At 59.8% G+C, this 25,869-nt stretch overlaps 10 protein-coding genes across 10 annotated transcripts; 5 read left to right on the forward strand and 5 right to left on the reverse strand.

The window, feature by feature from the left end:
- Window positions 1-27: 27 nt before the first annotated feature.
- VDAG_08408 (PQ loop repeat protein) lies at window positions 28-528 on the forward strand (the record flags this gene model as incomplete). Its single annotated transcript, XM_009660133.1, has 1 exon — window positions 28-528. One exon carries the CDS (start codon window positions 28-30, stop codon window positions 526-528), a length of 501 nt encoding a protein of 166 aa, XP_009658428.1.
- Window positions 529-2,529: 2,001 nt separating this feature from the next.
- Window positions 2,530-3,664, forward strand: VDAG_08409 (uncharacterized protein; the record flags this gene model as incomplete). Its single annotated transcript, XM_009660134.1, has 3 exons — window positions 2,530-2,632; window positions 2,713-2,865; window positions 3,009-3,664. The coding sequence occupies 3 exons, from the start codon at window positions 2,530-2,532 to the stop codon at window positions 3,662-3,664; spliced, it is 912 nt and encodes a 303-aa protein (XP_009658429.1).
- Window positions 3,665-4,233: 569 nt separating this feature from the next.
- VDAG_08410 (methylenetetrahydrofolate reductase) lies at window positions 4,234-6,392 on the reverse strand (the record flags this gene model as incomplete). The annotated part of the gene is made up of 1 exon (XM_009660135.1): window positions 4,234-6,392. One exon carries the CDS (start codon window positions 6,390-6,392, stop codon window positions 4,380-4,382), a length of 2,013 nt encoding a protein of 670 aa, XP_009658430.1. The 3' UTR covers window positions 4,234-4,379.
- A 1,104-nt stretch (window positions 6,393-7,496) lies between these two features.
- VDAG_08411 (leucyl-tRNA synthetase) lies at window positions 7,497-10,458 on the forward strand (the record flags this gene model as incomplete). The annotated part of the gene is made up of 2 exons (XM_009660136.1): window positions 7,497-8,027; window positions 8,086-10,458. The coding sequence occupies 2 exons, from the start codon at window positions 7,497-7,499 to the stop codon at window positions 10,456-10,458; spliced, it is 2,904 nt and encodes a 967-aa protein (XP_009658431.1).
- Window positions 10,459-10,739: 281 nt separating this feature from the next.
- VDAG_08412 (cobW) lies at window positions 10,740-11,879 on the reverse strand (the record flags this gene model as incomplete). Its single annotated transcript, XM_009660137.1, has 1 exon — window positions 10,740-11,879. One exon carries the CDS (start codon window positions 11,877-11,879, stop codon window positions 10,740-10,742), a length of 1,140 nt encoding a protein of 379 aa, XP_009658432.1.
- An 841-nt stretch (window positions 11,880-12,720) lies between these two features.
- Window positions 12,721-13,240, forward strand: VDAG_08413 (uncharacterized protein; the record flags this gene model as incomplete). Its single annotated transcript, XM_009660138.1, has 2 exons — window positions 12,721-12,880; window positions 13,050-13,240. 2 exons carry the CDS (start codon window positions 12,721-12,723, stop codon window positions 13,238-13,240), a joined length of 351 nt encoding a protein of 116 aa, XP_009658433.1.
- A 440-nt stretch (window positions 13,241-13,680) lies between these two features.
- Window positions 13,681-14,707, reverse strand: VDAG_08414 (uncharacterized protein; the record flags this gene model as incomplete). Its single annotated transcript, XM_009660139.1, has 2 exons — window positions 13,681-14,653; window positions 14,703-14,707. The coding sequence occupies 2 exons, from the start codon at window positions 14,705-14,707 to the stop codon at window positions 13,681-13,683; spliced, it is 978 nt and encodes a 325-aa protein (XP_009658434.1).
- Window positions 14,708-16,153: 1,446 nt separating this feature from the next.
- VDAG_08415 (uncharacterized protein) lies at window positions 16,154-17,342 on the reverse strand (the record flags this gene model as incomplete). The annotated part of the gene is made up of 2 exons (XM_009660140.1): window positions 16,154-17,165; window positions 17,215-17,342. The coding sequence occupies 2 exons, from the start codon at window positions 17,340-17,342 to the stop codon at window positions 16,154-16,156; spliced, it is 1,140 nt and encodes a 379-aa protein (XP_009658435.1).
- A 928-nt stretch (window positions 17,343-18,270) lies between these two features.
- VDAG_08416 (uncharacterized protein) lies at window positions 18,271-19,248 on the reverse strand (the record flags this gene model as incomplete). The annotated part of the gene is made up of 2 exons (XM_009660141.1): window positions 18,271-19,052; window positions 19,101-19,248. The coding sequence occupies 2 exons, from the start codon at window positions 19,246-19,248 to the stop codon at window positions 18,271-18,273; spliced, it is 930 nt and encodes a 309-aa protein (XP_009658436.1).
- Window positions 19,249-24,949: 5,701 nt separating this feature from the next.
- On the forward strand, window positions 24,950-25,707 carry VDAG_08417 (uncharacterized protein). Its single transcript, XM_009660142.1, has one exon. It carries the CDS (start codon window positions 25,123-25,125, stop codon window positions 25,333-25,335), a length of 213 nt encoding a protein of 70 aa, XP_009658437.1. The 5' UTR covers window positions 24,950-25,122; the 3' UTR covers window positions 25,336-25,707.
- Window positions 25,708-25,869: the final 162 nt, after the last annotated feature.

Below are 25,869 nucleotides of genomic sequence, written 5' to 3' on the forward strand. Positions count from 1 at the left end.
TGGACTGGTGTCGCATGGCAAAAATGAATGCGCTCCGATGCCGCAGCACCGCTAACCTCGCGCCTCGTTCCCTCTAGGTACTGGCACGCCCTCTTCTACCTCTTCATCGGCCTGCTCGCGCTCGAGCTCGTTCTGACGCCCATTCCCGCCGTCTATGGTACCTACTCGACCGCCATTGGCTTCCTGGGCCTCGGCATCGAGGCCATCCTTCCGATCCCCCAGATCCTCACCAACGCCCGCGTCCAGTCTTGCAAGGGGTTCCGCGTCTCCCTGTTGGCGAGCTGGCTCATCGGCGACGCCATGAAGGTCTTTTGGTTCTTCACGGCCTCGACCGAAATCCCGCCGGCCTTCAAGATGTGCGGCATCTTCCAAGCCTGCTGCGATTCCCTCCTGGGCATCCAGTACGTCATGTACGGCGACAACAGCGCAGCGCCTGTGGTCGTCAAGGAGCACCCGCTCGAGGACTTCCAGCCGGGCACCTTCAAGCCGCCCGTCTTGGAGATAAACGGGCGGCCGACGCAGGCGTGACTCGCCGTGGAGGGGCTGCGTGGCAGGACATGATCGATCGGTTTGTACGTTGATGCTCTGGAATTGGCGTTTGGGTGTGCCTGTTGTATGAGAAAGCGAGACACATTTGGATGACGGATGGGACGGATGATCCCTCGCACCACCCCGCATCGCATGTTGGCTGGCAGGCCAATCCATTGGCGAATGAGAGAACTGACCTCAACGGCAAAGAAGAAAAAAAGCATTGTACTTGGCGTTATAAAGGAGGGTCCAGGGAACTACCGGCAGATGGCAGGGAAGCGCGCGCGCACGACAAGACGGGCGGCAGGGGTGCTGTGGGCGTGTGGGTGGCAGCCTCAGCGTTCCTCTGGATGCTGTGCACCGCCGTGAAATCGTGTGAAGAGCTACATCTGAGGCCTCTATCTGGAGGGGCGAGCCACCACTTGATATAGAATTTTAATACCCAGAAGTTTGACCATGCGTAGGACTGCATGTCGCCAGCACACATGAATTTTTTGCTCTCAATTCAATTGGGCTTTGTGGTTGGTTGCGCCCTTCAGAGGGTGTCGGCGATGTACCACATTATCTGGGACACACACGACAACACCACCATCAGGAGTCGATCCAAGCCACCCCAACCCCAGCCTCCTCCTTTTCTGCCTACCTCGCCACACCCTCTGTCTCTCACACCACAGGAACACACACCACAGGAACACACACACACACACACTCCCCCTATATGCCGTGCACCTCGCAGTCGACCTAGCAACAATTGACTGCCCGGGACTTTAGCCTGCACACAATATATCCGCTTGTGCTTACGCTTACAACAAACCAGAGCGCCGCCAAACCGCCAACCCACTTACACGGAAGCTAGGTAGACAACAAGCCAGCACTCCACATCGCCCTCCTACTTCTTCAGAGCGGCAGCAGCAGCCACAGCCGTCTGGCATCTATTCGGCTGGTTCGGTCTGGTCCGTGGAGCTCGCTGCTCCCTAGTGCCCGCTGCTAAGTCTCGACGGCCGAACCCGTCCACGTTGTTGTACACAAGAACCAAGAGGGTAGGTTCGACGCCGCTGCTGTTTCGGCTTCGCCGTTTGGCTGATGCTCATGGTCTTCTAGCTCTGCATCAGTTCTTGCGCTTTTGTGCAGGCGCTCAGTTGATCGACTTGGGGGATATACCCTTAGCGTTTGGTCTTGTTGCCTCTTGCGTCTTGCTTGATACCCCCTCCAGCCGGCGAGCTACGACTCTTTTCAGCTTCATCGGTACATTGCCTTTCCGCATTCGAGATACATTGAGATACCCACCCTGTTTCCCCCACCGAGTCTAGAGAGCCTTCTTTCTGGTAAGTTGACGCCTTGTGTGACGCCAAACCTTCCTAATTTCCTGAGTCTTTGGCAACTGCCTATTGGTCGGCTTGTTTGAGGCAGTCCTTGGGCTCTTGCCAGTTCCCCTTTCGACGCTCTTATTTTTCTTTCTCTTGAGCTGTTTCCCTCATCTCTCGTGTTACTCTGCTCCTACACCTCTTGCCCTACCTTCACCACGCATCATCCGACACCAGGTCCGGCTCTGTTCTGCTCTGCTCCAGACCTTGAACGCCATCGTTACTTCTCGACTAACAGTCTCCACCAGCGCTTCACATTTCAGACATCAAAGTCATCATCTCAGAACTTTTTCCCAGAGGAACACACCAATTACACTTCCTTGTACGTATGATAACGGCGCTTTCCAATCTTGGTTTACCTTCTACCTGCTTTCCTCTACTACCATTGCAAACTAGAGACTTTCGTTCTCTCTTTCCAGCACCTCTACACTTTCGTGTGGTTTACAAACGACTTGCTGTTTTGCTCTCGGTTTAGCCCAAACTTGCCCAACTGTCTCCTTCCATGTTTACCCTCCTGTCTATGCCTATACTTCCCCTTTCAACCGGCTCACCATCGGCCAAACCCCTTCATTCGATCACGAACGCAATTAAACAGACAGTCCACTAACACATACAACAGCGACCAACCGCCGACGCAATGGCGCCCTCCAGCAAGACCAACTTCAAGACATATGAGGCTCAGGCCCGCCTCGTGCGCGCCATGATCGCCGCCCACCCTGAAGTCAAGTGGAACTACAAGGGTACGTACTATGAGCCATCACTATGCTCTTTTTCTTCTTATCATGCATTCCCCGCCGACCGTCTTTCTGACGTGAGGCAGTGATTGTGGACTTGTTCGGTTCCGACATGACCGAGTTCGCTCTCGAGCATCGCTTCCGCGCCCTCAAGGCGCACGCCGACGTCGTACGCCAAGCGCGCGAGCAAAATGTCGACTGCAAGGACGTCCCCGCCGACCTGCCCAAGGACAAGAAGGGTATGCCCATACCTGCGTGCTCCAAGCCTGCAGCGTTTTTGCTTCGGTTTTTTTTTTTTTTTTTCTTTTTTCCTTTTCTCTCTCGCTCGTCATGAAACACCTTCGCATGCAGTTCCAGCTAACCACTCCTCATCTCGCACCAGAAATCGCCCGCATGTTCGGCAGCTCCACAGCCGACGGCATCCAGTTCCAGTTCCGCGCCATCAAGCAGGACGCCAACACGCTCAGAGCCACCGTCAACAGCGGCGGCAACCCGGCCTCCGTCCTCTCCCTCGGCCCCGGCAGCACGGCCTCGACGCCACGCGGACCCCGCGCCACAGCCGGCTCGTTCCCAAGCGCCGCCTCCACCCCGACGACAGCCTCCAAACGCTCCGCCTCAGCCGTGTCCCGCTCCGGCGCCTCCTCAGCCAAGCGCACCAAGCTCGGCGGCAGCGGCGCCGCCGCCAGCACCCCGACCACAGGAGCCACCACCGGCGCCGCCGCCTCGTCCGAGGGCGAGGACGACAAAGACAACTTGTTGGGCACCGCCGGCCACGACGCCCTCGGCCTCGACACCCTCACAGCTATCCTTCACGACCACCCCATGGGCTCGAGCCGCAAGAAGCCCGCCCCCGCTCCCGTCTCCGCCACCGCGACAGCGCGTCGTCGCCGCCCCGACCCGGCCCGCGACAATCTTCAACAACCCCTTCGCGCCGGCCGCGCGCGCCGCCGTGCCGAGCGTCGACCTGACGACCTCGGACAGCGAGGCCAACACGCCGCCCGAGGCGGCGCCCGCGTCGCGGGAGGGCGTCAAGTTTGATCACGACGCGGCGCCGCAGGGGTACGGGGCCGGCGCGGGGGGCGCCTTTGGCCAGACGGAGATGGACGAGTACTTTGGGGCTTCGTCTGAGGGGGATAGCTTTGGCGGGGTGGACTTTGGGTCGTTTGTCGGCAGTGAGAATTACGATGAGATTTAGGTTTCCCATGGGGGGCTTTGGGCAGCAGCTAGGAGCAGCGGCTAGGAGCAGCGGCTAGGAGCAACGACTCGCGTGGAGCAAAGAGACTTCACAGCGAGAGCCCGATGGGTACCGTGAGCGTCGGGCTCGGGGACAATGGGAACTGGAAAGCAGGGGCCCTGGAGTTGGGGAGTTTGGCCCTTCCATAATTTATAGCTTGTTTTATAGCTTGGCTTGGGCGTGGCTGCTGAATACTATGCAGTTTCTTGCGGATCTCAATGCTTTGGCGACCTACTCAACCTGGAGCAGGGGCGCAAAGACATGTCCTCATCTGGAGTCCCTTGTGAAAGACGACATCTGCCTGGTCTGTCTGGTCTCAATTTGTGTCCTTTGACGAAATTCAATTCCACGGATGCACAGTGGCAGAGGACGGTGACGGGATGTTGCCTGGCAGGACCTTGGGAGCTATCGAAAGGCGTTCAAGTTGAGTGAAAATCGCAACGTCGGAGAACTCTGACTCCCGGGCCGACAGCATACACCAAACGCTCTTGCGCATCATATTTCCATTACTAGGCTGCCCTACCCCCTCAGCAAATCCCACAGCGCGTTCGTCTCGACGAAATCGTGGTGGATGATGTTGACGAGCCAGTACTCGTCCTTGACCGACTTGAGGAACTTTTCGCTCTCGTGCCCCCTGCCGTACACCCGCGACCACTCTCCCCAGATCTTGAAGGCCTCCTCGCTCCACGCCCGGAAGCTGACCTCCTCGATAATGGTCGGCGTGATGATCTCCTTGCCCGGGAAGACGCCCCAAGTGACGGCGTTGGTGCTCGCCGGCACCGCCGTCCTCACGAGCCCGCCGCTGTCGTCGGACGTGGCAAAGTCGCCGTTGCCGTTGCAGGCGTAGAAGCACACGGTGCCCTCGACCTCGGGGCCTGTGAGCCGTTCAGAAAGCACCTTCCAGTCGGCGGCCGGCAGGAAGAGCTCGACAAAGGCCTTTTGGAAGACGAAGCCGTGGCTCGGGCCCCAGCCAAAGGTGGCGTCGCGCGACGGCACGCCGTTGACGGCGGGCTGCGAGGCGACGGTCCACCAGCCGCGCGTGTTGAGCTCGATAAGCTGCTCCTGGATAATGTTGGTCTCGGGCGACAGGCCCTCCTCGCTCCAGGGGATGGCGCTGAGCTCGCCGCGGATGTGCTTGATGAAGAGGGTGCTGATGTCCTCGGAGGACTTGGGGTGGCCCCAGAGACGCACGGCCTGCGTCACTGACATGTGCAGGCTGACGCCGTAGCCGTCAATCTCACCGTAAGCCGGGGACCGCGCGTCGCCCCAGCGGCCGTTGGGGAAGTCGTCCCACGTGGCCTCGCGCCCGAGGACGCCTTCACCCTCAGAGATGGCGAGCGTGTTGGCACGCGTGTTGATGGGCTCGGCGGGCAGGCCGGCGCCCTCAGGATTGGTTTCATAGGCATGATTGGAGGCCGACGAGACGATGACGCGGTTATGCGGGTCGGAGCCGATCGACGACTGCCTGCGTCCGGGCCGGTGGTGTGAGCCGGGGTGCAGACCGTTGATCTGGACGGTTGGTACGACGGGCGGCGTTGTCGCGTCGTCAATCACGGCCTCTTCGTCCTCCTGCTCCTTGTCGGGGATGAGATTGGTACGCTCGAGAATGAAAGACACGGCCTTCTCCAGGTTGAGGGTGTAAAAGTGGAAGCCTTGGGGCCCCGTCGTCCGCTTGCTCTTGACGGCGCGGATCTGGTCCACGAGTTCACTGACAATGTCGACGCCAACCTCCTTGACCTTTTCGTCGTCTCCCTTGACGGCGTCGAGCCGGGCCATGAGCGCATCGGGAATCTTGGCGTGACTCAGCTTGGTTGTCCTCTTGATCATTTGATAGCTCTGGATGGGCATGAGACCGGGGATGATAGGTATCGTCTTGAAGGCGCCGCTCGGGTGCTCCCTCAGGACCTGCTCAAAGTGGTCGTAGGCGTCAATGTCAAAGAAGAGCTGCGTCATGATAAAGTCGGCACCAGCCTGGGTCTTTTCGACGAGGTACGGTAGGTCGTGCTCGAGGCTCTGCCCCAGGGGGTGGCTCTCCTCGGCGTGGCCTTCGGGGTAGGCGGCGACGCCAATGCAGAAGTAGTCCCCATGGTTTTTCCTGATGTACTTGACGAGGTCCGTGGCCCAGACAAAATCTTCGTCGTCGTCTGACTCTTCGTCGACCGCGTCCTGGTACTCGGCTTTCCTCGGCGGGTCACCACGCAGGGCCAGGATGTTGCGGATGCCGAGGACCTTGGCATCATCCAGGGCCTTGTCGACGAGACGGCGGCTCATGTTGGTGCAGGTCAGGTGAAGACAGGTGGTGAGGCCCAGCTCCCGCTGGCAAATCTCGGCGAGCTCGAGAGACTTGAAGGCCGTGGAGCCGCCGGCACCCCATGTGACGTTGACGAACAAGGGGCGAAGGGCCCTCTCCATGCGGTCCAGACGATCCCTCAGGTTGGAGAAGCCCATGGCCGTCTTTGGGGGGAAGAACTCGAGGGAGAAGTAGTTGGCGTTGGCCGGCAGAGCGGCGATCTTGTCTGTGATTTTGTCCATGATGAGAGTTGGCCGTGGTCGGCGATATGGATCTTTGAGATGGTGGTGCTGAAGCTGTGATGGGTGAGGTGGCGGGGTTCAACCCGAGTTGGAGGGGTAAAAATGGCCGAAAGAAAAAAAGAGTGACCCTTCCAAGTCGACGATCGTGGCGAAACTCAGAGTTGTCGTACAACCCTTGTCTTGCCAATAGATCAAGATGGGTGAGGCCGACGTCGCTCGTTTCGCTGCTCACGAGGTCTGGGACGCGGCTGAACGAGGGATGATAACGCGCCTGCAAGCGGAAGAGTGAGGATTCCCTTGACGTGTGTTGAGTCCATCCAGAGTCTGAAGGCGGGGCAGTGACAGCGGCCGTGCTTCCTGCTCCCGGCTGCCAGCGGCTCTTTCTTCCTTCTTCCTTCTTCCTACTTCCTTCCACCCCACGCACCTGACACTGGCAGCCCGTCACCTGGACTGTCAGTAGCTGGTAGCGGGGGGTTCCGTCAATCCGAGTTTACTGGGGGCTGCAATCCGAGTAAGGTAATTAATTAGCTGTTGGATCTGACTCTTGTCTCCTGCCTCAGTCAGCTTCAACACGCGCCCACGATGAGTGGCCGAGATCGGAAATTCTGTGGGAAAGAGACATATCACGTACTGTAACCCCGGCCATGCAGCTCTGCGCTGTACCGGAGGTGGCATTCCTGCAGGCCCATACACCACGGTTTCCAAAGAGGTGAAGGAGGGTGGGATGCTTCATGCAGCTACAGAGGTGGCCCGTGTCTGGTGCTCGTCTGCCTTATTAGTGGTGTGCCGGTGCAACTCGTACCCAGCTAACCGGATACGGCCCGGCTGCTGCAGACCCCCCGAAAGCATGGCAAGGATGTCCACTAAGCTGCCCGTCGCGTCAGGGGTCCCTCGCTCTGCCGCGTCTCCAGAAAATGTTCTGAGCATCGACAAGGCTCTGACCTCACCAAGCTCACCTCGACTCACCTCGCCTCACCTCTCCACATTCGGCTTGCTGTTTCGGCTTGCTGTTTGTTGCTTGCCTGCTATCGGTCGCATCCACCACGCCCATGACACCACGGCAGCTTCACCTACACACATCGCTGCCCTGACCATGCCAACACCATGATGCAGTCGCTCTGTGCACGACGAATAGGCCAGCAATGGTCCTCCAACAAGGCTGCCATTGCCGCCTTGCGAACTCCCCTTCCCCGCCAGCCTCTTCTCATCTCCGTTCGACAGCCTCACAAGTCTCCCTGTCTGCACCAGCGACGAGGCTATGCCGACCACCGAACCGATCGACTCGATCTGCCTGCTCTTGATCGGAAATGGCGTGAGAACTGGGCTTCCTCCCAAGAGCCTGCCGCGAGCCACGACAACAAGCCGACCAAGTTCGTCTTGCCCATGTTCCCCTACCCTTCCGGCACTCTGCACTTGGGCCACCTGCGAGTCTACACCATTGCCGATGTCGTGGCGCGTTTTCACTCCCTCCAGGGGTCCAAGGTCCTGCTGCCAATGGGCTGGGACGCATTCGGTCTGCCCGCCGAGAACGCTGCCATTGAGAGGGGCATCAACCCCGCCACCTGGACGACTTCCAACATCGCCAAGATGAAGGAGCAGCTGGGCAAGATGCATGGCAGCTGGGACTGGAGCAAGGTATGAACTTCTATTGTGTGTACTCTCTCGTCCTTCGTTTCTGACGCCGCCTGCGTAGGAAATCACGACGTGCGATCCCGATTTCTACAAACACACCCAGAAGCTCTTCTTGATGCTGCACGAACGAGGCCTCGCCTACCAGGCCGAATCCGAAGTCAACTGGGACCCCGTCGACCTGACTGTGCTAGCGAATGAACAGGTCGACGCCAATGGCTGCTCGTGGCGGTCTGGGGCCAAGGTCGAGAAGCGCCAGCTGAAGCAGTGGTTCTTCCGCATCTCCGAGTTCCGCGACGCTCTCCTCGCCGACCTCGAGGCCCTCGCCAAGGAAGAAGCCTGGCCTGAGAGGGTCCTCGCCATGCAGAAGAACTGGCTCGGCAAGTCGACAGGCGCCACCATCAAGTTTCCCGTCATGGCCATGGGACAGGACGCCCACGCCGCGATCGAAGTCTTCACCACGAGGCCGGACACCTTGTTCGGCGTGCAATACCTGGCTCTGGCATCGACCCACCCTGTCGTCGCCCAGCTGGCAAAGAGCGACCCCGAGCTGCAGGCTTTCCTCGATACCCTCCCTGGCCTGCCGCGAGACTCCAAGGTCGGGTACATGCTGCCCCAGATTCGGGCCGTCAACCCTCTGGCCTACCACGAAGACACCCCAGATGCGACCAAGGCTTCGCTGCCCATCTATGTGGCATCCTATGTGCTCGGTGACTACGGCGAGGGTGCCGTCATGGGTGTTCCGGGCCACGACGTGCGGGATCATGCCTTTTGGAAGGAACATCACTACGATGAGCCCGTGCGCTTTGTGCTGGCAGCTTCTGAGGATGAGTCGACAACAGCCATGGCCAACGAGCCCATGGTGGACCACGGCATCATGACGGAGCATAGTGGCCCGTTCAAAGGCAAAAAGTCCATCGACGGAGGCAAGATGCTCGTCTCCGTTCTCGAAGCCGCCGACCTCGCCAAGCCGACGGACAAGTGGCGGCTCAGGGACTGGCTCATCAGTCGGCAGAGGTACTGGGGTACTCCCATCCCCATCATTCACTGCGACTCCTGTGGGCCGGTGCCTGTTCCCGCAGACCAGTTGCCGGTCAAGCTGCCCAACGTGAGCGACCACTGGGCCGGTGGCCAGCCTGGTAACCCCCTCGAGAGGACGCCCGAATGGTCGGAAACCAGCTGTCCCGAGTGCGGAGGCGCAGCGAAGAGGGACACTGACACCATGGACACCTTTGTGGATTCCAGCTGGTACTATGCCAGGTTCGCCGACCCCCACAACAAGGAGCTTCCGTTCTCTCAGGAGGCCACCAAGATGCTGCCCGTGGACCTCTACCTCGGCGGCATCGAACATGCCATTCTGCATCTGCTGTATGCTCGCTTCATCTACAAGTTCATGGCGTCAACAGATCTCTTCCCTCGAGGGCCGGATTCGGAAACGAATTCGGAAGCCATCAGTCACGAGCCCTTCAAGAGGCTCATCACCCAAGGCATGGTCCATGGCAAAACGTACAGCGACCCGGAGACGGGCAAATTCCTCAAACCCGACGAAGTCGACCTCAGCGATGCCTCCAACCCGAAGGTTGTCGCAACGGGCCTCACGGCCAATGTCAGTTTCGAGAAGATGAGCAAGTCGAAGCACAACGGCGTGGACCCCACCGTCTGCATCGAGACGCACGGCGCCGACGCCACACGCGCCCACATGCTCTTCCAGGCCCCGGTCAGCGATGTGCTCAACTGGGACGAGGACAAGATTGCCGGCGTCACACGCTGGCTGAACAGGCTGTTCGAACACGTCAAGGGCACGGCAGCCCAGGCGTCATCAGACGAAACGGCGGTCGCATACTTCACCGATGGCTCCAGCCGTGTGGACTCGATGACGGAGGCAGAGCTGGCCAAGTGGGACACCGAGGCTGCGCTCTGGCGGGCCGTCCAAAGCACCATCACATCCGTGACCGACTCGTACAACAAGGTCTACCCCATGAACACGATCGTCTCCGACCTCATGAGCCTCACCAACACGCTGCTCGACAGCGAGGCGTCCAGCCCTGTCGTTCGTCGGGAAGCCACGTCGGCGATTCTCCGCATGCTGGCGCCCATCACGCCGGCGTTTGCCGAGGAGTGCTGGAGTCTCCTGCACCCGGGCACGCAATCCATATTCACGTCGGCGGCGTTCCCGACGGCGGACGACACGGCGGCGCTGCTGCAGCCGCGGAGGCAGACGTGCGCCGTCCAGGTCAACGGCAAGGTCCGCGGCGTCGTGCAGATCCCCAAGCCGCTGGCGGGGCTGGCGGGGGATGCACTGCGAGACTGGATGGTGGGCGAGGTGTTCAAGACGGAAGAGGGGCGGACCAAGTTCTCGAGCGGGCCGTGGGATGTCAGGTCGCCCAAGCGGGTCATTGTGGCGAGGGGCGCCAAGACGGTCAACTTTGTCGTGTAGAGTACGTGTGTATGTATACAGCAGTGTAGGACTAGCATGGATACCCTGTGCATAGAGATGCTCAGCTTGGAAGGAGATTAAAGAAGAAAAGGAATGCTGAAATGAGAAAGTCTATGAATAACCGCTCGCCGCCCGTAGTCTACGCCATCGAACTCTGTCTACTGTTTTCTAGCACACCGCCCAGCAAGGACCTCATGCCACACAGGTCCCATGCTCATGATGCTCTACGCTTCGTTCACTTCATTGTCTCATGTTCCATGCAATGCCCAGCACCAACCAGCTCACAGGATCCTCCTGACGACGAGCGCGCCCGTCTCGTCGCCCGCGAGCTCGAGGAACGACCCGGCCTCGAGCTTCTTCTGCCACTTGTCGGCCTCGCAGCGCGCCAGGATGAGCGTCATGCGCAGCGGCACGTCGCCGCTCGACGCGTGCTCGGCGGCGCCGGCGGCGAGCGGCGTAAAGGTCCAGCGCCCAAAGGCCCAGTTGAGGATCTGGCGGGTGCGGTCCTGCGGGGGCGTGGGGTTGGCGTCGTCCTGGTCCGAGTCGCGGACGGTGCCGGCGACGTCGAGGACGGCCTTGATGCGGTAGACCTCGTCTTTCGGGGCCGTCTTGAGGAGCGACAGTAGGCGGTCGGCCTTGACGCCGGTTGCGGGGCCGCGGAGCTCGACGGAGAGGACCTCGACCTCGGACTGGTGGTCGTGCGCGTGGTCGTGGTCGTCGCCGTCGCCGTCGCCGTCGTGGTGGGCGTGCTGCTGCTGCTGCTGCTGCTGCTGCTGCTGCTGCTTGTCGTCGGTCAGCGTCTGCGCGAGGCCGCCGTCGACGCCAAAGACGAGGTCGACGTCGACGCGGCCCTTGGTGCTCCTGACGACGGGCGTCTCGACCTCGAGGTCGCCGATGCGGTCGCGGACCTCGTCGAGGCGGTCCTCGTCGCAGGCCTCCCACTTGTTGAGGACGATGAGGTCGGTGTAGCGGGCCTGGACGCGGGCCGTGTAGCTCGTGTCGTCGTAGCCCTGCCAGTTCTCGACGTCGAGGACGGACACGACGCCGTCGAGGACGTACTGGCCGCCCGTCTCGCGGGCGAGGCGGTTGATCTCGAGGGCGAGGGTCGCGGGGAAGGCCGAGCCGGACGTCTCGATGACGATGCGGTCGGGGCGCACCTGGGCGCGCAGGTCGGCGAGGGCGACGCTCAGCTGGCCGACGAGGTTGCAGCAGATGCAGCCGTTGAGGAGCTCCTGGACACCCGAGATGGCGGCCGACGAGGCGAGCTGCGAGTCGACGGCGAGGTCGCCAAACTCGTTCTTCAGCAGCGCGAGCTTGTAGTCTGGGTTCTGCGCCTTGAGCTGCGGCAGGAGGTTGAGGATGAGCGTCGTCTTGCCGGAGCCGAGGAAGCCCGTGATGATGGTGATGGGGATGGGCGACATGGTGTTGGGGGGCGAGGCAGCGAGCGAGGTTGTCGTGATGTTTGGCGTGCTGCGTGCAGGAGCAATGCGCGCAGGAGCAACCCAACACTCTTGGAGGGGTCAAAACCGACTTTTGCGCGCGCACGATAAGAAACGGAAACGTTGGGGGCCATTTTAGGTTATCTTAGCGTCCGTCGCCAAGAGCCGCATGCCGCACGGTGCCTAGCGCCCCCCGCCATGTGACGTCAGTTTCGTGCTCCAGGGGAGCGTGCCCACCTCCGACTGCCCTGTAATGCCCTGTAATGCCCTGTAATGCCCTGGAACCGGCAGCGTCAGTCCCCTGTAGGCGCCCCGGGCCCCCCTCCCCTCTGTCCCCTGGCAAGCCTGGACGGCGCCTGGCCTGGGCCTTACGTCGGTGTTCCCACCATCACCAGCTGGGCCGCGCAATCCCTCGACCGGTAGCCGTGCCAGCCAAGAGCCTTGCGCTGCTCTTGCTGGGTGAAGCGGATGTCATTCGAGGGGGGGCAACGGGGGGGTCTGGTATTACTTCTAGTCACAATGCCCAGCAGCTGCTCTGTCCGCTTGCTGTTCTCTTCTCTCTCTGTGCTGGCATCAACTGCATCCGAATCATCACGAACTTCGAAACCAGACGAACACAACGATAGACCATACCCACCCCGCCCTACGACGAAAACACCACTAAAGCTGTGCAACCCGACATTGACAGCCACCGACGCTAATTGTGACGTACGTCGGCGCTACCGTCCCTCGCTATCCTCCGAACGAACCAGCGGCGTCCGATCAGCCCAGCCCTGCCCGGCGAGACAAGGTACAAAATACGCCGCCCCCCGACACAGCCACAATGAACAACCGCTCCGTCCCCCGCTTCAACCCAGCGCCCGAGCAAGTCGGCATGCACGAGGACGACATGAGCTACAAGGACAAACTCGACCAAAAGGCCTTTGAGGCGCGCCAGCCCGAGGACGCCAACGACGGCGTGATGCATCCCATTGTTGAAAAGGGTGTGTTTTTGCTGTTCTGCTCCTTTTCTGCACTGCTCTGCTCTGCTCCTTTTCTGCACTGCTCTGCTCTGCTCCTTTTCTGCACCCTGCTCTGCTCTGCTCCCCTTTCTTCACGCTATTCTTCTTGCTTCACAGACACGCTATTCTTGCTTCACGCACACGCTGACAGGACCAGTCGTCGAATACGTGCCCGTCGCGGCCAAGGTCCTCGGCGACCCCAAGGCCGAGAGGAAGGACAAGGACGACAAGGCCAACGAGAACCCGCCGGGCCCGCCCGAGCGGCCCCTCGACGACGACAAGATTGAGGGCTTCCTGCGCGGGCAGCACAAGAGCAAAGGCGAGGACGGCGTGTTCCAGTGACGGCCTGCGCATGATTGAGACGGCTGGGTTTTGGTGTTGGCACCAGCTGATGAGCACACGATACGCTTTATGACGGGCGTCCTTGGGATTTTCCTATGTGTTTGGTATCCTACACCTCTTCAATTGACGATTGCATTTATTCATCTGTTGTTCTGCAGGGAGAAATAGGTCACTGGATTAAACTCAAGACTTATCATTCTTGTTATTGTTACTTCTATTCTTGGGGTGATCATTAGATCCTACTCATGTCTACATATCCGTCCATCAACTTCATGGCATAATCAAACCGACTCCCTCCCAGGTGACCAGCTCCCGAGTCCAAAGGAAAATAATAAAAAAGCACGAAAGAAGAAAGCACGCAAATGCCAATGATGCCCTCCCTCCATGACTCCGAAATTCCAAATCCCAATTAGGCCAACCGCACTGAAATACAGTCACCGTTACATGCAGATCATCATGCCGACGAAGGCGCTGAAGGCGAGCACGCCGAAACTGCTCCGCACAGCCGGCGCCGAAGCCTGGACGAAGCCGTCAATGACATCGCTCTCGGCAGGTGGCGCGGCAGGGGTGCCAATGTCGGCCGAGTCCGCAGGGACACCGGCGACCGTGGTGACGTCGCTCTCCTCTTCGGCGGGGACACCTTGACCGACGGTGATGTCGTTCTCTGGCGCGGGCTCGCCGGTGATGGCCAAGTCGCCCTCCGGCTCGGGAACGCCCTGGCCGACATTGCTGGCGACTTCAGGGGCGGGGGGCGCGGCCGCTGGGATCTCACCCTCGGGAGCAGGGGCAGCACCGGCGGGAACGGCTCCTTCGGGAGCAGGGGCACCGGCGGGAACGGCTCCTTCGGGAGCAGGGGCAACAGCGGGAATGGCTCCTTCGGGGGCAGGGGCAGCACCAGCGGGGATCTCGCCTTCAGGAGCAGGGGCACCAGCGGGGATTTCGCCTTCAGGAGCAGGGGCACCAGCGGGAATTGCTGCTTCAGGAGCAAGAGCAGCACCGGCGGGCACCTCGCCCTCGAGAGAAAGGGGCTCGGCCGGGTACTCAGGTCCGTACGTGGGCAGGGCGTGCGCGGGAGCAACCTGGCCGGGCACGGCGCCGTCGGCAAAGACGCCGTTGCCCTCAATGTGGACGGTGGGCGTAAAGCCGGCGACGGGCGCTGTGATGACAATCTCGCCGCCCTCGCAGACGCCGCAGGCGACCTTGGTCTCGACGAAGAAGGGGGGCAGGGCGGGGCGGGTGTAGTCTGCGGGGTTGCCGGTGATGGTCTCGGTCACGGTGTAGCAGGCGTCCCAGGTCGACTGGGGGTTGGCGGCGAGCAAGTTGGTGGTCCAGGTCGTGGTCCAGATGGTCTCGGTGGCCATGGTGACGGCCGTGCCGCAGTCGTAAAAGGTCGACGAGAGGACGGCGGGGTAGCTGTCGATGTCAGCGTCTGTCTGTGAGGGAGCGTCTAGCTGGGACATACACCATGATGACGTTGGTTGGTTAGTGATGCTGAGATGTGGGTTTGGCGGGCACTCGGCTGGCGAGTTGATGGGTTGGGTCGAAAAAGAAGAACAAGGGGTCGAGTTGTCAATGTCGAGTACGAAAAGGCCAAGTCCTGCTTGTGTCGTAAAGTTGTCGTGGTAGTCGTAATCGGTCGTGGATGTCGAATATTGTTGTGTTGAATGGGTGTGCCAGAGATTCAGCATCGAGGAGGTCGACAAGACGGCAAGGTTTTAAGCATAGATGCTCCCGCAGATCTACGAGACGGGCGGGATGCCACCGCGATCCGGAAGCCGCAGAACGGCACGCAAACGCTGTCATGCATTCTAGCGTCCGCCGTCACTTGAACAACGGAGCGTCGACGGGGCGACCCAGCCACATGGAAAGGGGTTGTGGGAATGCTTCGACATTGGGCCACATTCCGTCAAAGGCTTCTTCGACGGGGATCGCCTTATGCGGGAGGGTCGAGATGCAGGTACTCAGCGCTGCTGGATCAACAGGCATTCCGTGGGGTGTTCGAAGGAGAGGCTTCCAGCGTCATAGGCGTGCCTCGGGCGATTCGTCACGTGGCGGGCTGTCTCATCACAGCAGTATTAGGGGAGAAGCCCAGTTTGCGCGGCTCGTTGCCTCGTCGAACGCCAAGACATGGGAAATATTGACATGGCGGTTGGAGGTTCTGGTGAGAGATCGTCGAGCGACGGCTTGACGTTGGAACGCACCAGCCTCTTGTGGCGTCTGAGCCGTGGCAAGGCGCAGGCGCAGGCGGTGGCGCACAGGACCAATAGGTGTCTCGCTCACACAATTTTCACAAGGACAATGGTCTGTCCCCCATCTTCAGCATTTCTCCCCCACTCGGGTTCATCTAGAGGAGAAACTTCCTAATTTCAAGGGATAAATTGGTCTCCAGAGCGTCTCTCCCGAAGGAGAGAAGGCAACGCGACACCGTAGGGAGCTGGATGTCGGTCGTGGCAGCTCTGTTCGCTTTTGATCTGAAGAAGAAAGGGAAAAGAGAAAGGTAGAACGGGATTTTTTTCTCGCAATGTTTGTAGGCGGCTGGAGTGCGCTAGTCCGTTTGTAGAAGGCGGTGGCCTCTCGATGCTGCCGTTTTTTGTCAGTATATTATGTCAGCGTCTTATGTCAGCGCCTTTGTCAGTGTCTTTCGTCGCCCACCCGCTGATGCTCTGGCCTTGGAGCCATCACCACTTCAGGATGCACAGAGATTGAGTCCCGTCATCACTTCCATTGGCTATTCCTGTCTTTTGGACTTGACAAAAAAGCTCGATTCAGAACTCGATTAAGGTATCTAAAACGCAAAAAAAGCAAATTACGCCAAGCTGGGAATCCATCTATAAACCCCGGCCGCTGATCGAGCCAAGGTAAGGCAGGCCAACCGCCACCGACAAGCTCAGGCACACACGACGCGCGGCTCCCTTATTTCTTGCCGTTGGCCGCGTCCTTGTTGTAGTTGGTCCCCAGGTACCGCCCCTTGAGGAGCCACACGGCGAGGCTCGGCAGCTTAAAGGTGCCCATCTGGCCGGTGCCGCGGCTGCGGCCCATGGTCACGGCGGCGACGACCTTGGGATCCGGCGTGTAGGTGCCGACCTTGCCCTCGCCGGTGAAGCGGTGGTGCAGGCTCTTGGAGAGGAAGGTGGCCTGGAGGCCGGCGACGTAGGCCGTGCTGCTCTCGAGGTCGCCGGCGTCGCCGACGACGTACAGGCTGTCGTAGCCGGGGACCTTGAACTCGGTGTTCTGGCGCACGAGGCCGTTCTTGTCGAGCAGGTTCGCCGGCACGAAGCTCGTGTTGGGCACGAGGCCAAACGTCGGCAGGTACGCGTCGGCCTCGAGCTCGGACGTCGCGCCCGACGCGTTGGTCAGCTGCAGGATCGTCTTGCCGGTGCCGTTCTCGCGCGCGCCCGTCACCTTGGACCGGTCGATGACCTTGACGCCGAGCTTCTCGAGCTCCTTCCGCGCGAGGCGCCGCACGTCCTCGCGGATGTTGTCCCCGAGCGGCAGCTCCTTGTCAATGACAAAGTAGACGTCCTTCTTGCGGCCAAACTCAAAGCCCACCTCGCCGGCCACCTCGACGCCCGTCGTGCCGCCGCCGGCAACGACAATCTTGTTGGCGGCCGCAATCTGCTTGCGCAGGGCGCCGAGGCGCGCCTTGGTCTGGTCCGTCGTGCCGAGCTCCTTCCACGGCATGTCGTCCCGGGCCCGCGAGCCCGTGGCGATGACGAGGGCGTCGTAGGCAATGGTGCGCTCGGTGCCGGAGACGGTGCGCACGACGACGGTCGAGGCGTCCGGGTTCAGCGTCTCGGCCGAGCCGATGACGAGCTCGTAGCGGTCCTTGGGGTACTGGGCAAAGGCGGCCGCGAGGGGCGTGAAGAGCGTCTCGTCATCGTACTGGCCCGGCACGATGCCGCGCACGGAAGCCAGGTTCCAGTAGCTGCCGTGGTCAGTTTTTATCTTCTTTTCGTTCTGCCTTGGGGACGTACTGGTCGGTGTTGGGGGTGACAATGATGACCTTGAGGTCCTTGGCCTTGGGCACTGTGTTCTTGAGGGCGCGGTGGGCGATGCTCGTGCCGGCCACGCCAGCGCCGAGAACGACGAGTGTCTTGGTCATTGCGGCTGCGGTGTTTGGTGGTTGGGTTTGACACAGGTGCGTTGTGGTGACGGGTGATTGGTGTCGAGGTGTGTCAGAGAGGAGCAGGCAAGTAGTCGTGCTGAAGCTGTGATGTCCCAGAAACTCGTCAAACGCGACCACAGACGGCACCAAGGACCCCTATATACCATTCCATCCCATCCCATGCTGCCACCGTCGCATCGTGTCTCATACCACGAACCCCGGCACCATGTACCGATGGCGTCTCGTCCATGTCAGCTTGAGCCTCATTAGAAATCCCACATTGCCAAAACTCCGCCCACGACGGTGCCCATCCCACAATCCTACATGGCGCCTTACGCCCAGGCGGCAGCTCATCCCACATGTGCTCAGGGTACCATCGGCATCAAATCTGCCGGCATGCTGTGAATGACTAAACAAAGCTTAGTCGCGACCCCCATGCCGAAGGGGGAAAAATAGCTTGTGATCCTGGTACAAGGGTAACTAGGCCGAAGAAAACGGGATAAAATACTGTCCTTCGCGCGCGCGGCGGAGTTGGGGACTTGACCCATGCAGGAGACAGACGTGAAAAAGGCTGATCGTTGCATTGCGGCGCTGTTGGTGCACGAAACGGCAGGTCGAGCCGGCGACAGATCTGGTCTAGCGCGCGCGGTAACGACAACAAGGCAGGGCGTGACGAGGGCACGTGAGCACGTGATCGTGATCAAGTCGGCGGCACGTCGAGTTGGAGAGGTGAAGGTTGCGCCGGGCACTTTGGCGGTGGTGTCATTTCTCGCCCACATCTGACCGATGCAGCTCGCGTTCGCATTGCCAATGTCCGCGCAGCGAAGGGCTTGGGTTGCAAATCTTCCATTTCCTGTCTACTGAAACTCAACGCGGGCCGTCGGCCTGACAGGACCCCGCCCCGTCTCCCCTTCAGACAACGCGCCTATGCCAGTCCCATGAAGACCACCGCCACCACAGCGAGACTCAAGCCCATGACGCCCACCCGGCCTGGAGGCCCGTACGTCGCTGATCCCGCCGCCGGTCGGTTTCCGTTCTGCGTGCCCCCGCCTCCCTGCACCGGCTGCTGCTGACCGAGCCCCGGCTGTCCCGGCACCGGCTGCTGCTGACCGAGCCCCGGCTGTCCCGGCACCGGCTGTCCCTGGCCGAGACCACCCCCAGGCTGCGCCGGCGACGCTGGCGGCGGCGGCTGCTGCTGCTGCTGCCCGCCGCCCACCGTGCCGTTGCCGCTGCCGTTGCCGCTGCCGTCGCGAATGGGTCCCGTATTGCGCACGATAAAGTAGTCCCCCGCCACAGCGGCGTTCATCTGCAGCCCCGCCGCCGCGAGCGCCCGCACGGCGTCGAAGCCGCGCCGCTCGCTCGCGGCCTGCGACAGCGCGCCGAGCCCCTGCTGCGTGATCTGCGTGTGGTCGACGGCGACAAAGGCGTAGCGGTGCGCGAGGGGCGCCCGCGCCGGCGGGTTGGGCCCGATGTACTCGGCGAGCGGCGGCTGCTGCGCGAGGTTCTGCATGACGTACACCGTCTTGGGCCCCGCCGTCGAGTTGAGCACCATGGGCGTCTGCGCCGACGTGAAGCCCGTCTGCGCCCAGTGCAGCAGTGTGCTGGTCTGCGGCGGCGCGTTCGTCGGTATGTCCATGTCGATCATCAGGATGGCGTACGTGCCCTGCAGCGGCTGCTCTGTCGCGATGAGCGGCACCTTGGCCGTTGCTGTGCTTGTCAGCATCTGCCGAGGTTTCGGGTCGCGGAGATACGTACACTCTTTTGGCAGATTGACGCCGTTCATGGCCGCGATGCCGCCGTAGGAGATGATGAGCGCGCCTTGTCCCGCAGGCTGGAAGCCCGGCGGTGTGGCCGCCGAGACCAACGACGCCGCCGCCAGGGCGATGAGCGATGTAGAAAACATGTCGAGAAATATTAAGAAGAAACTCGAAGACGGAGAAGAAGACGTATGATGCAAACCACCCCTAAAAAACAAGATTCGTAATGCGTCGTGAGTAAGGGAACATCGACCGACGCCAGGCCAAGATCGTGTCAAAGGGAAGAGAAAAGATAGACACGAGCCAGGATTTGCAGCGACGCCCATCTAAATGAGAGAAGACGCATCTGCGACGGGAGACGCTATTCTCGGTTCCGGTGAGAGCTTCGTCCGTTCCTCAGCCAGCCCGAAACCCGAACGCCTCTGCGTGAAACAGGTGCTCAACAGTGCTGATACAGCAAAGAACCAACCTCTCAGTATGGGGCCATCGCCATGTCCTTGCAACGCACATGTGCAGTCGCCGGTAAAACTCAGATCGTCTTCAGCGACGCATCTCTTTCAACATGTCGATGCAGCCGACTTAAGGATGATCTCAAGTCAATCGCATCCTGGGGCAGCGTAGAGTGAGGGGACCAAAGCCGCAGTGCACCACAGCATCGCACATCTGAAACGACCAATTCGTCCCATCTCTGCGCGCCCCGGATGCCGATCGGCATTGCTCGAAACTTTGTTTCCGAGTCAAGGCTCCGCTAGCTATTTAGCTCGTGAACCGAAGGTGGTGCTGACGTGCTTCTCCCGTTATGGATGTCCAGCATGGTGCGACGCGGAAGGGGTCTCAATGGCAAGGTCCGATCGCCAGATCTTGCGATATCTGTTGCGCGGGGTGCCATTCCCGCATCCCGCACACATCTCCTAGCTTGATGCAGTGCTTGTGATTTGGCCCGAATGAGTCAAGAAAAAAGTGTAGTGTTCAGTTGGGGCAAGTCGAGGCTAGATACTATGATGCCTCCAGGACGAAAAGGATTAAAGAGGTAAGAATCGAAGCACTGATGAGTTATGACAGCACCATCGTACCGAGCAGTCGGCCAAGATCACATTTAGGTGTCTCACTCCGCGCTCCAAACCACATGTGACTTGCCTGGGCGGTAGCATCAGGCTTGAAAAACCAGTCACTCAGTCGGAGGGCGACCTCACGTACCCGAGCTGCTTCATCGAGATGCTTCATCTCGAATGACGCGGCTAGCATTCGCGGGTAGCCAGCCGCCTTCGTCTTAACATTGCGGCTCACTACATGCAGCCACCAGCAACTCCCGACGCTGGCGGCGCAAACACGCAATCGATGGCCATCACCGCACTGTACCTTGCCATGCGGGTTGCAAAATGAAAGGCAGACTACTCAGATGAACAGCATATCAACGAGCATGCCGTGCGAGAGGGTCCTTCTGTTAGGAGAAGATGCGGAACTAGGTACCCGAGCACTTCGTCTGCCATTCTTTTGCAACCCGCTTGCATGTTCAGAGGACTGTTCTGCGCCTGACCGGGTAGTCGCGAGCATCAACGAAGCACTCCTCACGGATGGCGGAACAAACAGAAGCAAACTTCCCCTCAACATCCATACGGTTCATTGGCTGTCGTGTACTTGCGCCATGATAACTGATGCACGAACGGCACCACAGCAAACGGCCGCATGGCTGGCGATCTTGGGTCGAAAGAGCGGGGGAGGGGCGAAACATATCTGTACTAGACAAGCCGCTTGGGATATCGTTGACCATCAAGTACAGGCGAGTTTCGACCCCGCTCGGGCAGAAGAAGATCCCTGATCGGCGCGATTAGGTCGGCCACCCGTAGGCCATCCGGGATGAAGCAGCCTCAGGCGTGGGCCGTGGAACATCAGGCGATGATGGCTGCGAGTTGGCTTTGGGAGAGGGGTCCTCTGGTGAGATCAGATCGAAATATCAGATCATGAGTGCGTGGGTGATCGTCGCATCTGCCATCCATGAGGAAGATTGGAAGGATATTCGCCATCTCTAGATCCCCAACTGGTCTTGCTCTCGCGCGGGGGGCATAGTGAGCATGTTGTTGAGGCAGGGACCTGGGCTTGTATAATAAAAGTGCAGCTTAGCTCCAAACCTTGCCGCATGCTAGGCGTCAAGCCAGCCAAAGTTGAGCAATCAACCCCTGAAGACATGGAGTTGGAGGAGGATTCAACAAGCGCGAGCGGGCAGGATGATCACTGGAATTTTTATCCGTTAGCATGCACATCCACATGGAGGCGGCAAGTGGCCGGCAAAAAAATGTCCCACCATATGAGTGAGCCCCCCAATTTGCCAATAGAGCAGCGCCGGCCCATGCCTCGCTGTCCGACTGTAGAGCCTTGTGGTTGGCCACTTTTTGTCGAGTACTATGCCGGCACCACCGGCTCCATCATGCCTAACAATACAGCATCAACGCGGCTGTGATGTTCGTGGACCGACCGCTTGCGTATGGGGCATAAAAGGATGGGCACCGGGATGGCAGTGGCCATGGAGACGGTCCGCATCATAAGTGACGTCGGACGCGGGAGCGTGTGGTGCGGTGGGATGACAGGCCATGTCACTGAGCCTCATCGCAGGTCGTCAGCGTGCAACCCTCCCGGGCGAGACGAGCTTACGCTGAATGTGTCCATGGGTGCCACGAGCGCAGGACGCATTCTTCCCCATGCTGATGACAAGACCCCTCTTCCACAGCCGCGAATTGGAACATCCGGGCGACGGCTAGTTTTGCTTGCATTGCCGTGTGGTAGCCTTCGAAGGCCGACGATGGACAGAGAGGTTTAGAAAGGAGCCATGTCGTCACGTGTGACGCCAGCGGTGTTGCAGATCCCGGAGAGATGCCTAGTGCGGCCTTGGGTGATCTGTTTTGGCCCAGCCCCTCGACGTCGCTGCTGCGCATCCCCCAGCTCCCGGACGCCCAGACGCCCAGACAAGGTTGGAAGGGCGAAGATTTGCGTCGCTGGTATGGTGCCTCTTCGAATGGCGGACATCAAACTACGTGATGCTTGGCTACCGCTGTCAAAGGAGCCGCAATCGCCAAGATCATGACACAAGGGCTCGGGCCAAGGCTCCTGAGAAAAGGGGCGAGCAGACGGATAGTCATAGCCAAGCCGACGTCAATCGGAAATCCTTCGCGTTCTGGGCTTCTGAAATGTGAGGGCTCGTCCGGGTGGATGTCGTACGGACGAACGATGGATACCTGTGTCGTCGGGAAAGGGAAGGGGGGGTGATGCAAGTGATGGCATGAATGGAGGCAAAGATGGGCAAACCACGAGGCAGGAGCTTTGGGTGGCCGTCGTTGTCGTCGCGCAAGTGGAAACGGTGACGGAGACGGGCGAGGGGTTTGCCGTCGAGAGGGTGGGGCCAGAGGACTTTACGCGGCATTGATTGGACAGGGCTGACATCATGTGGCGGCGACTGACCTCACTGGAGTTTGACTCGATGACACTCGTCCTCCACCTTCTGTCCACCAGAGCTCCTCCATTGCTGACGTTTCGACGGTTGGGTTGTTCTGCCATTTACGTTGCTGGCTGAAAATTCTGGGGCCGTCTGGTGGTGTGGTTTTTTTTGTTGTTGTTCGTATACGGATACTCGTCGGGCGAGGCTCTGTGTCGTCGGTATTGACGTCTGGTGTTTTGCCGCTGCCGTCATGGCACATTTGTTTGGCTTCCGCCTTTCCACTGGCTTTGCTTGCCTGCCCCTACTGATCGGCACCCCCTCAGCAGATGGCAGACAGGACGGATGAGCTGTTTGCTCGGTATGCATTGGTCCGCGTCGTCTTGGTGATCCCTACGATGTTGTGTCTCGAGAACTGCCTTTCCACCTGGCAGCCTTGTCGGACCCCATATTCTGCTACTGATGCAACTTGACGAGCTGATAGCTGTCAGTTCGAGGGTGGGTGGGCCTTGGCAGCAACCATCTGCATCCGCCTTTGGATGTCAGTACCGGTTGTGACCACCTTGGGCATTCTGCCGTGGCCTCGATGTCGGTACATGTGGGAACCGAGATTGCCATTGTGCACCTGACCAGCCTTTGGGAGGCAAAAGATGGCAAATTCTAACAATTTCAAATGGCGCACCCCCAAGAACGGCGGGAAATCCCATGTTGGTGGGACAGCGGAAAGTGAGAATGAAGTCGCCGCCGCTCACGATCCCGAGCTGGGCCCCATGGGCATGGAGATCAAGCCAATGGGCTGGCAAGCTGCGAGCCCGTCCGAAACAGACAGAGACTGCGAATGGCATCACCGGGAGGTCGCTTGTTGGGGAAAAGCCAAGGGGGACCCTGGGATGGGCGGCGCCGATCAGGTCTAGAGGGTGTACAGCAATCCAAGACGATTCACAGGGAGGAAGCTCGTCCAGAGGAGCGGAGCGGAAGGGGAGGTAAAGCTGTGAACTGTGAGCGGAAGAGATTGATGTTTGCTTTCAGGGTCCTCTTCGCCTCCCGACGGGGGAGGGGGAGACACAGGGTAGTCTGCATGACGCGCCCCGCTACGACGAGCGATAATTGGCTGGCGCAAGACGCAGGAGGCCATGTCCAATGACATCATGCACACAGACCACCTAGCGCAGACTTCGGTCTGCCGATCGCCCACCGAGACAGGACAGACAAAGCAGCGAGGTCACTGACTCCGCCCCCCGCAAGTGACGCTGACTGAACTGCCTGCTTTTCCCTGGTGCGTCGGCGGGCGAACACGGCGTGCCAGGCGTGCCAGGCGAGCAGGCGTGCCAGGCGAGCAGGCGAGACAAGGCAAGCATGTCACCGCTGAAGGGGACGGCGTCTGTCAGCGATCTGCAGGGTCCTGCCGTTTCGAGCCGTCTTCTCGGTTTTGCCTCCATCCGGCACCACCCCAAAGGCGCCCCCCCCCCATTCATACGCTTCTGCTTTTGTAGCCAAGCCCAATGCTATACCCGAGTTTATGACTGCCTGCTTGCATGAACGGATGATGCACGAGAGAGAGAGAAGTGTTGGAGCCTACGTCTTGCTATTACAGCTCAGCCTACCTGACCTGCTACCAAGTCGGTCTGTCGTCACAGGCCTCCAGACGCTGGCAAGTAGACACATTCTGATGTCCGCACCCCCGTCGCTGAATACCCTCAACGAAACACCAAATCTCTTCCGACAGAAGCGACTCCAATTCCGCATCATAACCCCCATCTCTGCCCTCCGGATGTCTCTCGACCGTGGCGACCGGTACCTGATTGGTTTCTGTCTCCAGTTAACTTACGACATTACAGGGCCACCGTCTCCACCTCCACGACGTTCACCGCACTAGGATGGCCGTCCATCACTGCCGATCTTTTGATCAAAACGGCCCTCGGACTGCGCGCAAATGGGTGGGTGGATGCAGAGGATGATGAGCGACAAGACGAAGGGGGTGGGGAGGCCAAGGGTCGGTGGGACAGGAGTCGACAGTAAGGTACCTAGGTACCTGCTGTAGGGGGGTCGATATGGTGGTGGCTGGACCCCTGGATTGCCTTTGTTGGGGTCCACACGAGAAGGGACCCTACCTGGCAGCCTGGCAAGCCTGGTAGGTACCCAAGAGTACCCAAATGCGCCTCGCTACCCTTCCCAGCCAGAGGTACTGCCTGCCCCCCCGTGCCAGGCCCAAGACGGCGCCAGCGTCAGCGCCAGAACCAGAGCGCGCCAACATCTCCCCCCAGCGCGGCCACACGACGCAGCGCAGTTGAGCGCCTCGCCTCTCCTATCCTCTCGCTGTCTCCTCATGTTCCCCGAAGCCGCTGATCATTCCCTCAGAGCCCCCCTTCTCAGATTTGCTATAATAACCCAGCTTCCCTCCACCTTCCGACCGTTTTCCTGATCCGTTTCAGTATCATCAGCACCAGCAGCCTTTCTTCACTTGACCTTACGACTACAACACCACTACATTCATCAGCAAGCCTGACTTACATCCAACCCATCAAACAATCTCATCAACCACCTTCAACAACCACCACCCAAAACTCACACTCACACCTCACCCACCGCCAATATGCCCGCCCGTCAAGACGCCTACTCTGTCTCCATCCCCACCTCTCCTCCTCCTCCTGCCAGCCTCGACGTCTACCAGCGCTCCATGCACCAGCACACCAAGCGCCAGATGGAACTCGCCAACCGCTCCTTCCACAGGCGATCCGGCGAGCACCGCGGTTCCGTCACCTCCAACATGACGAACGGCAGCATCAGTCCCGCCGAGTCCCAATAGACACGGCATGCACAGCAACTACGGGATGGCCGAGTCCAATCTGTCTGATCAGTCACGATTCAGCCCTTTCCCATGGTGGAAGATGAGAAGATGAGCACGGCCTCGCCCAACATGCTGGGCTCCTGATGATCGTTTGCGCAATCTGGGGATACCCTCCTCCAGGTTCCACACCACTGGCGACGACTTCACTGTTGCCCCACCACCCTCATCCCACTCTCATGTTTGGGTCCTGTTTTTTACACCATACCTTGCTTTTCCATTTGCTTTTAGCAATGCATGGCGTTCCGGCTGTCTGGGTCATGGCTGCTACGGAGAGATAAAGTAGCATTTGCCGCTAGGCGCGATCACGAATCGATGAAACATTTTTTATCATACATCTCCAAGTGCCAGTGAATGTGAATTGCCAGCCAACTACATCACCGACATGTGAAGGTCTTGCAAACGAACTCTACTACTCTGTAAACCAAGTTCACCCATGACCCTTCGTGTCTAAAAAATGGACCCTGATCATCAGGCTGTGCGCTGCAGCCACCC

The sequence above is a fragment of the Verticillium dahliae genome, genomic scaffold, assembly GCF_000150675.1.
Source record: "Verticillium dahliae VdLs.17 supercont1.20 genomic scaffold, whole genome shotgun sequence".
Lineage (NCBI taxonomy): Eukaryota > Fungi > Ascomycota > Sordariomycetes > Glomerellales > Plectosphaerellaceae > Verticillium > Verticillium dahliae.

Bases quoted from the DNA above. Each gene is read 5' to 3' on its own strand.
- VDAG_08417 (XM_009660142.1), top strand. From the start codon at position 25,123: ATGCCCGCCCGTCAAGACGCCTACTCTGTCTCCATCCCCACCTCTCCT.